The sequence below is a fragment of the Lucilia sericata genome, unplaced genomic scaffold, assembly GCF_015586225.1.
Source record: "Lucilia sericata isolate MDLA Ls3-8-SP2 unplaced genomic scaffold, ASM1558622v1 Contig002058F_arrow, whole genome shotgun sequence".
Lineage (NCBI taxonomy): Eukaryota > Metazoa > Arthropoda > Insecta > Diptera > Calliphoridae > Lucilia > Lucilia sericata.
The window spans coordinates 12366-25044 of NW_023995916.1; the positions used below are offsets into that span (position 1 = coordinate 12366).

The following is a 12679-nucleotide window of genomic DNA, read 5'->3' on the forward strand; positions in this document are numbered from 1 at the left end:
AATATTTTTCTAAGCCGCAAATATGGTAAGTTTATTTATTTATGATCACACGACGTATGAGCAATGATTATTTATTTTTAGTGTAAGAATATCGATTATACGTCACATAGGTTATTAGAGTTGATGTTTTATTATAAAAAAATCTAAAAACTATTTTGTTGATTAATTATAAGGTCTTTAATATTTTAATAAAATTAATACATAATTTATTTTCAATTCCTAAATCTAATTTCAGTCCAGTTCTAGTACAGTTCTAGTTCAGTTATAGTTCTGTTCTAGTTCAGTTCTCGTTCAGTTCTAGTTCAGTTCTAGTTCAGTTCTAGTTCAGTTCTAGTTCAGTTCTAGTCATTCTAGTTCAGTTCTAGTTCAGTTCTAGTTCAGTTCTAGTTCAGTTCTAGTTCAGTTCTAGTTCAGTTCTAGTTCAGTCTAGTTCAGTTCTAGTTCAGTTCTAGTTCAGTTCTAGTTCAGTTCTAGTTCAGTTCTAGTTCAGTTCTAGTTCAGTTCTAGTTCAGTTCTAGTTCAGTTCTAGTTCAGTTCTTGTTCAGTTCTAGTTCAGTTCTTAGTTCAGTTCTTAGTTCAGTTCTAGTTCAGTTCTAGTTCAGTTCTAGTTCAGTTCTAGTTCAGTTCTAGTTCAGTTCTAGTTCAGTTCTAGTTCAGTTCTAGTTCAGTTCTAGTTCAGTTCTAGTTCAGTTCTAGTTCAGTTCTAGTTCAGTTCTAGTTCAGTTCTAGTTCAGTTCTAGTTCAGTTCTAGTTCAATTCTAGTTCAGTTCTAGTTTAGTTCTAGTTCAGTTCTAGTTCAATTCTAGTTCAGTTCTAGTTCAGTTCTAGTTCAGTTCTAGTTCAGTTCTAGTTCAGTTCTAGTTCAGTTCTAGTTCAGTTCTAGTTCAGTTCTAGTTCAGTTCTAGTTCAGTTCTAGTTCAGTTCTAGTTCAGTTCTAGTTCAGTTCTAGTTCAGTTCTAGTTCAGTTCTAGTTCAGTTCTAGTTCAGTTCTAGTTCAGATCTAGTTCAGTTCATGTTCAGTTCTAGTTCAGTTCTAGTTCAGTTCTAGTTCAGTTCTAGTTCAGTTCTAGTTCAGTTCTAGTTCAGTTCTAGTTCAGTTCTACTTCAGTTCTAGTTCAGTTCTAGTTCAGTTCTAGTTCAGTTCTATTTCAGTTCTAGTTCAGTTCTAGTTCAGTTCTAGTTCAGTTCTAGTTCAGTTCTAGTTCAGTTCTAGTTCAGTTCTAGTTCAGTTCTAGTTCAGTTCTAGTTCAGTTCTAGTTCAGTTCTAGTTCAGTCTAGTTCAGTTCTAGTTCAGTTCTAGTTCAGTTCTAGTTCAGTTCTAGTTCAGTTCTAGTTCAGTTCTAGTTCAGTTCTAGTTCAGTTCTAGTTCAGTTCTAGTTCAGTTCTAGTTCAGTTCTAGTTCAGTTCTAGTTCAGTTCTAGTTCAGTTCTAGTTCAGTTCTAGTTCAGTTCTAGTTCAGTTCTAGTTCAGTTCTAGTTCAGTTCTAGTTCAGTTCTAGTTCAGTTCTAGTTCAGTTCTAGCTCAGTTCTAGCTCAGTTCTAGCTCAGTTCTAGTTCAGTTCTAGTTCAGTTCTAGTTCAGTTCTAGTTCAGTTCTAACGAAACAAAGTTCGATATTTGCTTATAAAACATGGCATTTACTAATTCAATATTTAGATGTAAAAAAATAAAAAAAAGAAAAATTTTAAATAAGTATTAGTCATTATACGTTTACCTGCTGGAATTTGTTTAAGATATACGATATATTTATCTATTTCCATTATTGAACTTACAAAATATGTGACTAATTATTCTACGAATGTATGCATGTTTCATTGATTGATTGAAATATACAAAAGTAAAAAACTTGTCAATATATACATATATGTATCGGAAAATTATATAAAGACACTATTTATAATGTGTGCGATTTTATAAATAATTTAATTTGTAAATAAATAAATAAATATTAATAAATAAATTTAATTTGCAACATTTTCTGCTGCACGAAAAAGTTGTGATTTATGAATTTTAGTTTCCTGATCCTAAAAATTTTACTTGGAAATAATACTATTCTATTATTATAACGATTTTTTAATCATTGATCAAAAATCGTTATGAAAAACTTGCACTTGTGATTTATCACAAGTTTATGAGTCATATCTCACTATTTTGCTGAAATTGTAATACAAGAGATTTTACTGTTATGTAGGTTTTCTTATCAGATAAATATGACTAAACATCTGGACTTTATGCTTTAACATATCGAGGGGATTTACAGAATATATTTAGTTATCAGCTTTCAAATTTAGTTGAAGTACTATGTTATGGCACGTGCTGGTACTATAGCGAAGGATGCACATTATACATACATATGTATGTATTCAAAGCAAATGCTAAATTTCTTTATTTATTTTGGTCTTATTCATAAAGCTTTATCGATGGTTTATAGAACAAAATTTTGTATGAAAATTTCGTTAATAAAACTTTAACAAATATTTATGAATAAAAGCCTTACAATTAATTTTCTGTCTGGAGGTTGTGTCTTAAATTGTTATCTGGGAAGTGCATTGACAAGTAATTACAATAACTAATTATGGCATCAATGTTATCACGTATTTGATGGATTATACATCAAACATATTTATAACTGTTGTCAAAATATTTGTAAGTATATTTTCGGAATTGTGTAAATAACACTGTACTTCAAAGTATAACTGAACTAGAACTGAACTAGAACTAGAACTGAACTAGAACTGAACTAGAACTGAACTAGAACTGAACTAGAACTGAACTAGAACTGAACTAGAACTAACTAGAACTGAACTAGAACTGAACTAGAACTGAACTAGAACTGAACTAGAACTGAACTAGAACTGAACTAGAACTGAACTAGAACTGAACTAGAACTGAACTAGAACTGAACTAGAACTGAACTAGAACTGAACTAGAACTGAACTAGAACTGAACTAGAACTGAACTAGAACTGAACTAGAACTGAACTAGAACTGAACTAGAACTGAACTAGAACTGACTAGAACTGAACTAGAACTGAACTGAACTGAACTAGAACTGAAGCTAGAACTGACTAGAACTGAACTAGAACTGAACTAGAACTGAACTAGAACTGAACTAGAACTGAACTAGAACTGAACTAGAACTGAACTAGAACTGAACTAGAACTGAACTAGAACTGAACTAGAACTGAACTAGAACGAACTAGAACTGAACTAGAACTGAACTAGAACTGACTAGAACTGAACTAGAACTGAACTAGAACTGACTAGAACTGAACTAGAACTGAACTAGAACTGAACTAAACTGAACTAGAACTGAACTAGAACTGAACTAGAACTGAACTAGAACTGAACTAGAACTGAACTAGAACTGAACTAGAACTGAACTAGAACTGAACTAGAACTGAACTAGAACTGAACTAGAACTGAACTAGAACTGAACTAGAACTGAACTAGAACTGAACTAGAACTGAACTAGAACTGAACTAGAACTGAACTAGAACTGAACTAGAACTGAACTAGAACTGAACTAGAACTGAACTAGAACTGAACTAGAACTGAACTAGAACTGAACTAGAACTGACTAGAACTGAACTAGAACTGAACTAGAACTGAACTAGAACTGAACTAGAACTGAACTAGAACTGAACTAGAACTGAACTAGAACTGACTGAACTGAACTGAGATCTGAACTAGAACTGAACTAGAACTGAACTAGTACTGAACTAGAACTGAACTAGAACTGAACTAGAACTGAAACTAGAACTGAAACTAGAACTGAACTAGAACTGAAACTAGAACTGAACTAGAAACTGAACTAGAACTGAACTAGAACTGAACTAGAACTGAACTAGAACTGAACTAGATCTTAGTCTTGCATTGAGTGATTGTATACGTATGACCTGGGTATTATGACAGACGAAAAACGTTATTAGCCGATTTAACCTTTTACTAGAATCTCCTAAATATTTAACAACATTTTTTATAACTTTTATCATAACGTTTAAATTAAAAAAATTTCTTTTATTTTTTAAATTTTTGCTTCATCATTTAAATTCATAAAAAAGTAATAATAAAAACAAAATAAAAAATATAATAATATTATTAGATAAGATCCAATGACTGATAATGGAGGGATTACCTTCATACTTATGGAGAAACTGAGTAAAAACTAAATAAAAAAGAAATATTATCTATAACTACACCATATGGGCGTCTACCGAATTAGAGCCCAATACTGAGAAGTACTAGTACGATAAGATTTGAAATACATATGAAGTATAACTCATTTTAGTTAAATTTTATTCTCAATTAAAAACGGATTGATAATACGTTTTCTGAAAAAAAAAAAATACGATTAATATTTCTTTTCCAAATTAATTGATTATTTTTATTACGTATAGTTTAAAGAATTCTCTTTTTTCTATTGTTGTTGTAAAAATTAATAAGTTTTATAAAAGAAAAAAAAATTATTGTTAAGTGATAACGTACGATATTGTTTTTTAAGGTCTAACGATAATAATTTGTTACGATTGATAGTATTGCGGTATATTGGACGTTTGTGGGTATATTTTGGCCATCAATATGATGGTAAACATTTTGGGGACTTTTTACGGTTCAGTTTTGCAGCAACAACTAATCAATTGTTAAAAAGAAGTTAGTACATATTTTAGTTCATTTCCGAGTTAGCAAGTGAATAAGCGTGAATGAAAAGTGTATTAACGTTTGTTTTTAAATAATTTGGGAAAAAATATGTTACATAATTTAACAAAAATGAAATAAACTTAAATTTAATATTAAAAAAAAAGCAAATATTAAAGACATATTAAAAGAAAATTATTTAAATAATTTCATTATTTTAATATCAAGTTTAAAATTGTGCCTTTAAACTGCCATAATGGATAAAATAGAGGAGCTTTTTGATAAATTTTTAGGAAGAAGGGTAAGTTTTGACCTAAATTAGATTTAAAAAAGCAGGAAATAATTGTTTAATTTTGTTTAAAAATAATTAAATTTTTAACTTATTTCAAAACTATGACTAATTTTTAATATTTTGTCTATAATCCGTTATAAATAAACTATTTAATAATTATTTTTTCGTTTTAAATTGTATTGCTAAAGATAATTGTAATCTTATCATTTGTACATATCGTTAAATAGAGCTTTTTAATGTTTTCAAATGCCAAAGCTTTCCAAACAAACGTTCATTTAGTATGAAAAAGCTTTAGCTAATCTTTCGACGTCATTTTGTTGGAGCTTTGTGCTTTATCAGAGATGAACAACCTTTAACGGCGAACTGGGCTTTTAATTATATATAGAATTTCTATAAATAATAATAGAAGTATTTATACCCACCCCATACCCACCGTTTTCATTCCAACTAACTACTAACTAACTAACTAACTAACTAACTAACTAACTAACTAACTAACTAACTAACTAACTAACTAACTAACTAACTAACTACTAACTAACTAACTAACTAACTAACTACTAACTAACTAACTAACTAACTACACTAACTAACTAACTAACTAACTAACTAACTAACTAACTAACTAACTACTAACTAACTAACTAACTACTAACTAACTAACTAACTAACTAACTAACTAACTAACTACTAACTAACTAACTACTAATAACTAACTAACTAACTAACTAACTAACTAACTAACTAACTAACTAACTAACTAACTACTAACTAACTAACTAACTAACTAACTAACTAACTAACTAACTAACTAACTAACTAACTACTAACTAACTAACTAACTAACTAACTAACTAACTAACTAACTAACTAACTACTAACTAACTAACTAACTAACTAACTAACTAACTAACTACTAACTAACTAACTAACTACTAACTACTAACTAACTAACTAACTAACTAACTAACTAACTAACTAACTAACTAACTAACTAACTAACTAACTACTAACTAACTAACTAACTAACTACGACTAACTAACTAACTAACTAACTAACATAACTAACTAACTATAACTAACTAACTAACTAACTAACTAACTAACTACCTAACTAACTAACTAACTAACTAACTAACTAACTAACTAACTAACTAAACTACTAACTAACTAACTAACTAACTAACTAACTAACTACTAACTAACTAACTAACTAACTACTAACTAACTAACTACTAACTAACTACCTAACTAACTAACTAACTAACTAACTAACTAACTAACTAACTAACTAACTAACTAACTACTAACTAACTAACTAACTACTACTAACTAACTAACTAACTAACTAACTAACTAACTAACTAAACTAACTAACTAACTACTACTAACTAACTAACTAACTACTAACTAACTAACTAACTAACTAACTAACTCGTAACTAACTAAGTAACTAACTAGTACTACTAACTAACTACTACTAACTAACTAACTAACTAACTACTAACTAACTAACTAACTAACTAACTACTACCTAACTAACTAACTAACTAACTAACTAACTACTAACTAACTAACTAACTACTACTAACTACTACTAACTAACTAACTAACTAACTAACTAACTAACTACCTAACTAACTAACTACTAAAACTAACTAACTAACTAACTAACTACTAACTAACTAACTAACTAACTACTACTACTAACTAACTAAACTAACTAACTAACTAACTAACTAACTAACTAACTACTAACTACTAACTAACTACTAACTAACTAACTACTAACTACTAACTAACTCCTAACTAACTAACTAACTAACTAACTAACTAACTAACTAACTAACTAACTAACTAACTAACTAACTAACTAACTAACTACTAACTAACTAACTAACTAACTAACTACTAACTAACTAACTAACTAACTAACTAACTAACTACTACTAACTACTAACTAACTAACTAACACTAACTAACTAACTACCTAACTAACTAACTAACTAACTAACTAACTAACTAACTAACTAACTAACACTAACTACTAACTAACTAACTAACTAACTAACTACTACTACTAACTAACTAACTAACTAACTAACTAACTACTAACTAACTAACTAACTACTAACTAACTAGTTTACTTTTGTCCTAGTTCAATTCCAGTTATGTTCTAGTTTAGTTCTAGTTCAGTTCTAGTTCAGTTTAGTTCAGTTCTAGTTCAGTTCCAGTTCAGTTCTAGTTCAGTTTCTAGTTTCAGTTCTAGTTCAGTTCTAGTTCATTTCTAGTTCAGTGGCCTCCGGTAGTTAGTGGTTAGTGTTCTAGTCTGGTGACCGGAGGTGGTGGGTTCGATTCCCACCTGAGGCACTGGTAAGGAGCGCACAACAGGCCCGATAGAGGGCCTAGGTGTATTTCTTCGGATTTGATGTATTACATCCTCCTTTCAAACTAACTAACACTAACTAACTAACTAACTAACTACTAACTAACTAACTAACTACTAACTACTAACTAACTAACTAACTAACTAACTACTACTAACTACTAACTAACTAACTACTAACTAACTACTAACTAACTAACTAACTAACTAACTAACTACTAACTAACTAACTAACTAACTAACTAACTAACTACTAACTAACTAACTAACTAACTAACTAACTAACTAGTATACTTTTGTCCTAGTTCAATTCCAGTTATGTTCTAGTTTAGTTCTAGTTCAGTTCTAGTTCAGTTCTAGTTCAGTTCTAGTTCAGTTCCAGTTCAGTTCTAGTTCAGTTCTAGTTCAGTTTCTAGTTCAGTTCTAGTTCAGTTCTAGTTCAGTTCTAGTTCAGTTCTAGTTCAGTTCTAGTTCAGTTCTAGTTCGTTCTAGTTTCAGTTCTAGTTCAGTTCTAGTTCAGTTCTAGTTCAGTTCTAGTTCAGTTCTAGTTCAGTTCTAGTTCAGTTCTAGTTTCAGTTCTAGTTCAGTTCTAGTTCAGCGTATAGTTCAGTTCTAGTTCAGCTATAGTTCAGTTCTAGTTTAGTTCAATCTAGTGTTAGGCCTAGTTCTGTTCGAGTTCAGTTCAAGTTCAGTTCTAGTTCAGTTTCTAGTTCCGTTCTAGTTCGAGTTTTAGTTCAGTTCTAGTTTCAGTTTCTAGTTCAGTTCTAGTTCAGTTTCTAGTTCAGTTTCTAGTTCAGTTCTAGTTCAGTTCTAGTTCAGTTTCTAGTTCAGTTCTAGTTCAGTTCTAGTTCAGCTCTAGTTCAGCTATAGTTTCAGTTCTAGTTCAGTTCTAGTTCAGTGCTGTTCATTCTAGTTCAGTCTAGTTCAGTTCTAGTTCAGTTCAGTTCAGTTCTAGTTCAGTTCTAGTCAGTTCTAGTTTCTAGTTCAGTTCTAGTTTCCAGTTCTAGTTCAGTTCTAGTTCTGTTCTAGTTCAGTTCTAGTTTCAGTTCTAGTTCAGTTCTAGTTCAGTTCTAGTTCAGTCTAGTTCAGTTCTAGTTCAGTTCTAGTTCATTCTAGTTCAGTTCTAGTTTCAGTCTAGTTCATTCTAGTTCAGTCCCTAGTTCAGTTTCTAGTTTTGTTCTAGTTCAAAACTGATTTGTATCAGTATCCCACAGATTTTCTAACGTAACTAAGCTATAACAGTCCAACTACGTACATATCTATGCACATTTATGTATACAACATTAAAAATTCACAATAAAATAGATTTAAAAAATTACAAAACAAACTTAAACAACACACACTCTCTAACTATGTTACTAAATAATGATTGATGATCGCGTGCTGGAAATGAGAAATTTTTGCCAAAATTGAAATAAAAAAAGTAAAAAAAACGAACAGCAAACAACGGCCTAAACACAACAACAGCAAACAATCTGAGTTGTGGGGTACATAAGATCGATTGTAAACTTGAAATTGAAAACCGTAAAACGAAAACGAACAAAACAGAGAGAGAGATACACAAAAAAATTTTGAAACTGTAAAAATAAATGCAGACGATATACAGCTATAATACATTTGTATCTAGAGTTGAGCAGATACATTCTGATGAGCTAAGTATCTCAGGGAACATGTAAGAGAACAATAACAAAGTTGTTTAATAATAGTTATAACCCCGTGAATGAAAAAAGGTGTTTATTAGAAAGTTTTTTAAATAAATCTCTAAAATATGAGTTTTTTACCTGCAGGTCAAAGGTCACATTTCTGAATATTTAAAAAACTTTATTTTTTATTGTTTTTATTAGAGGGCCTTGGAGAATCTTTTCAAAAATTTTATTTTTTTCCGATTGTATTGAAATAAAATTCGAATACTTTTTGGAATTAATAGCTTTTTTGTTTACTGGGAAATTATAAACAAACCATAAACCGCTAAGGAAATAACAAAGTTTAATTAAAAGAGAACAACAAGAAGAGAGCTGAGATAAAAACAAAGTTTTGAAATACAAAATGTATCATTTGCGATCACAGTGTTTTCCTCTTCTCTTTTCTTTCTAAGACCAGTTTCAAGTTCAGTCAGTTGTCTTTCAGTCACAATCAGTCAGTGTTTGAATGCTTCAGTGAACGCAGTCGTTGTCTTGAAAACAAAAAAAACGGTTAAACGTGTACGGGTTTGAAATATCTGAAAGATACCAAAAAACGATTTATTTTTTTTTTTAAGAAATGAAAAAAGAAAAAATCAAATTACTTAATGACTTCACAGCCAAAGAATGTGACCTTTTCCTATCAACATTTCATAATTTTCAGAAAGAAAAAATAAATCTTTTTGATTTTGGAAATGAAGTTGAAGAAAAGAAATTCGTTCGTGTACATGAGAGATTCTCATTGTGCGAAGATAGTTGTGGTAAAAAAAAGTTCAAAAAAGTTAAACGAATCGAGAAAGGGGCAAAAAATAAAAAAAGTAAAGAAACCCATAATAAATTTGTATTTAATTTAGGTTTCTTGTTTTTCTTTCTTTCGGTAAAATGTCATTAATTGGTGAATTATTCTTAATAGTTTGTTCATTGGTTAAAATTTCATTAAAATTTTTCTAAATGATTTATGGTGAAATTCATGTGTATGTTTTTTGTACTCGAGTTTGTTTGTAATTTCTATAAATTGTATTGGTATCTAGTTACAATTGTATATTTGAAAAAAAACAATTTATAAAACTGTTTTATTGAATTGTTGTATAATTGCATTTTATCTATTCCTGAACATACATTCATATTTCATTGTATGTATTATGTCTTACGTTATGACGTATCCCCTGTTCGATATCATTCCAATGATTTTGTGATAATTTCAAGTGCAAAGCAATTAATTTTAGGTGCAAAATTATCTAGAAATATTGTATGTATATATGTATATATAAGAGAGTGTCATTGCATTTGTTTTTAATTTAGATCGTTTCCCCGTTTAAAATATATTTTTAAAATGGAGAATGTTTTTAATAAAAAAGAGTTTAAAAATTCATTGTAAAGCATCACTGACGAAAAATTATTAACCTTAGATGTATTTTTGGAAGTTTGAAACTATTTTCTATACCCTACTAGAATCATATATGGAAATTCAGTTCAAGTTCAGTTCCAGTCCCGTTCAGTTCTAGTTCAGTTCTAGTTCAGTTCTAGTTCAGTTCTAGTTCAGTTCTAGTTCAGTTCTAGTTCAGTTCTAATTCAGTTCTAGTTCAGTTTCTAGTTCAGTTTCTTTCATAGTTCTAGTTCAGTTCTAGTTCTAGTTCAGTTCTAGTTCAGTTCTAGTTCAGTTCTAGTTCTAGTTCTAGTTCAGTTCTAGTTCAGTTCTAGTTCAGTTCTAGTTCAGTTCTAATTCAGTTCTAGTTCGTTCTAGTTCAGTTCGATTCAGTTCTAGTTCAGTTCTAGTTCAGTTCTAGTTCAGTTCTAGTTCAGTTCTGTTCAGTTCTAGTTCAGTTCTAGTTCATTCTAGTTCAGTTCTAGTTCAGTTCTAGTTCATTTCTAGTTCAGTTCTAGTTCAGTTCTAGTTCAGTTCTAGTTCAGTCTAGTTCTAGTTCAGTTCTAGTTCAGTTCTAGTTCAGTTCTAGTTCAGTTTCTAGTTTCAGTTCTAGTTCAGTTCTAGTTCATTTCTAGTTCAGTTCTAGTTCATTCTAGTTCAGTTCTAGTTCAGTTCTAGTTCAGTTCTAGTTGAGTTCTAGTTCATTCTAGTTCAATTCTAGTTCAGTTCAGTTCTAGTTCAGTTCTAGTTCAGTTCTAGTTCAGTTCTAGTTCTAGTTCTAGTTCTAGTTCTAGTTCAGTTCTAGTTGTTCTAGTTCTAGTTCAGTTCTAGTTCAGTTCTAGTTCAGTTTCTAGTTCAGTTCTAGTTCAGTTCGTTCAGTTCTAGTTCAGTTCTAGTTCATTTAGTTCTAGTTCTAGTTCTAGTTTCTAGTTCAGTTCTAGTTCTAGTTCAGTTCTAGTTCAGTTTCTAGTTCAGTTCTAGTTCATTCAGTTCAGTTCTAGTTCAGTTCTAGTTCAGTTCTAGTTCAGTTCTAGTTCAGTTCTAGTTTCAGTTCTAGTTCAGTTCTAGTTTCAGTTCTAGTTCAGTTCTAGTTCAGTTCTAGTCAGTTCTAGTTCAGTTCTAGTTCAGTTTCTAGTTCAGTTTCTGTTCAGTTCTAGTTCAGTTCTAGTTCAGTTCTAGTTCAGTTCTAGTTCAGTTCTAGTCAGTTCTAGTTTCATTCTAGTTCAGTTCTAGTTCAGTTCTAGTTCAGTTCTAGTTCAGTTCTAGTTCAGTTCTAGTTCAGTTCTAGTTCAGTTCTAGTTCAGTTCTAGTTCAGTTCTAGTTCAGTTCTAGTTCAGTTCTAGTTCAGTTCTAGTTCAGTTCTAGTTCAGTTCTAGTTCAGTTCTAGTTCAGTTCTAGTTCAGTTCTAGTTCAGTTCTAGTTCAGTTCTAGTTCAGTTCTAGTTCAGTTCTAGTTCAGTTCTAGTTCAGTTCTAGTTCAGTTCTAGTTCAGTTCTAGTTCAGTTCTAGTTCAGTTCTAGTTCAGTTCTAGTTCAGTTCTAGTTCAGTTCTAGTTCAGTTCTAGTTCAGTTCTAGTTCAGTTCTAGTTCAGTTCTAGTTCAGTTCTAGTTCAGTTCTAGTTCAGTTCTAGTTCAGTTCTAGTTCAGTTCTAGTTCAGTTCTAGTTCAGTTCTAGTTCAGTTCTAGTTCAGTTCTAGTTCAGTTCTAGTTCAGTTCTAGTTCAGTTCTAGTTCAGTTCTAGTTCAGTTCTAGTTCAGTTCTAGTTCAGTTCTAGTTCAGTTCTAGTTCAGTTCTAGTTCAGTTCTAGTTCAGTTCTAGTTCAGTTCTAGTTCAGTTCTAGTTGAGTTCTAGTTGAGTTCTAGTTGAGTTCTAGTTCAATTCTAGTTCATTCTAGTTCAGTTCTAGTTCAGTTCTAGTTCTCTAGTTCAGTTCTAGTTCTAGTTCAGTTCTAGTTCAGTTCTAGTTCAGTTCTAGTTCAGTTCTAGTTCAGTTCTAGTTCAGTTCTAGTTCAGTTCTAGTTCAGTTCTAGTTCAGTTCAGTTCAGTTCTAGTTCAGTTCTAGTTCAGTTCTAGTTCAGTTCTAGTTCAGTTCAAGTTCAGTTCTTTCAGTTCTAGTTCAGTTCTAGTTCAGTTCTAGTTCAGTTCTAGTTCAGTTCAAGTTCAGTTCTAGTTCAGTTCTAGTTCAGTTCTAGTTCAGTTCTAGTTCAGTTCTAGTTCAGTTCTAGTTCAGTTCTAGTTCAGTTCTAGTTCAGTTCTAGTTCAGTTCTAGTTCAGTTCTAGTTCAGTTCTAGTTCAGTTCTAGTTCAGTTCTAGTTCAGTTCTAG

At 30.7% G+C, this 12679-nt stretch overlaps 1 protein-coding gene across 1 annotated transcript in view; it reads left to right on the top strand.

The window, feature by feature from the left end:
* The first annotated feature begins 4635 nt into the window (after positions 1-4635).
* LOC119613312 (probable phospholipid-transporting ATPase IF) overlaps positions 4636-12679 on the top strand; it is a 35302-nt gene continuing 27258 nt past the window's right edge. The window contains 1 exon segment of the mRNA XM_037969323.1: positions 4636-4936. Coding sequence (XP_037825251.1) covers positions 4892-4936 — 45 coding nt within the window. The 5' untranslated portion in view covers positions 4636-4891.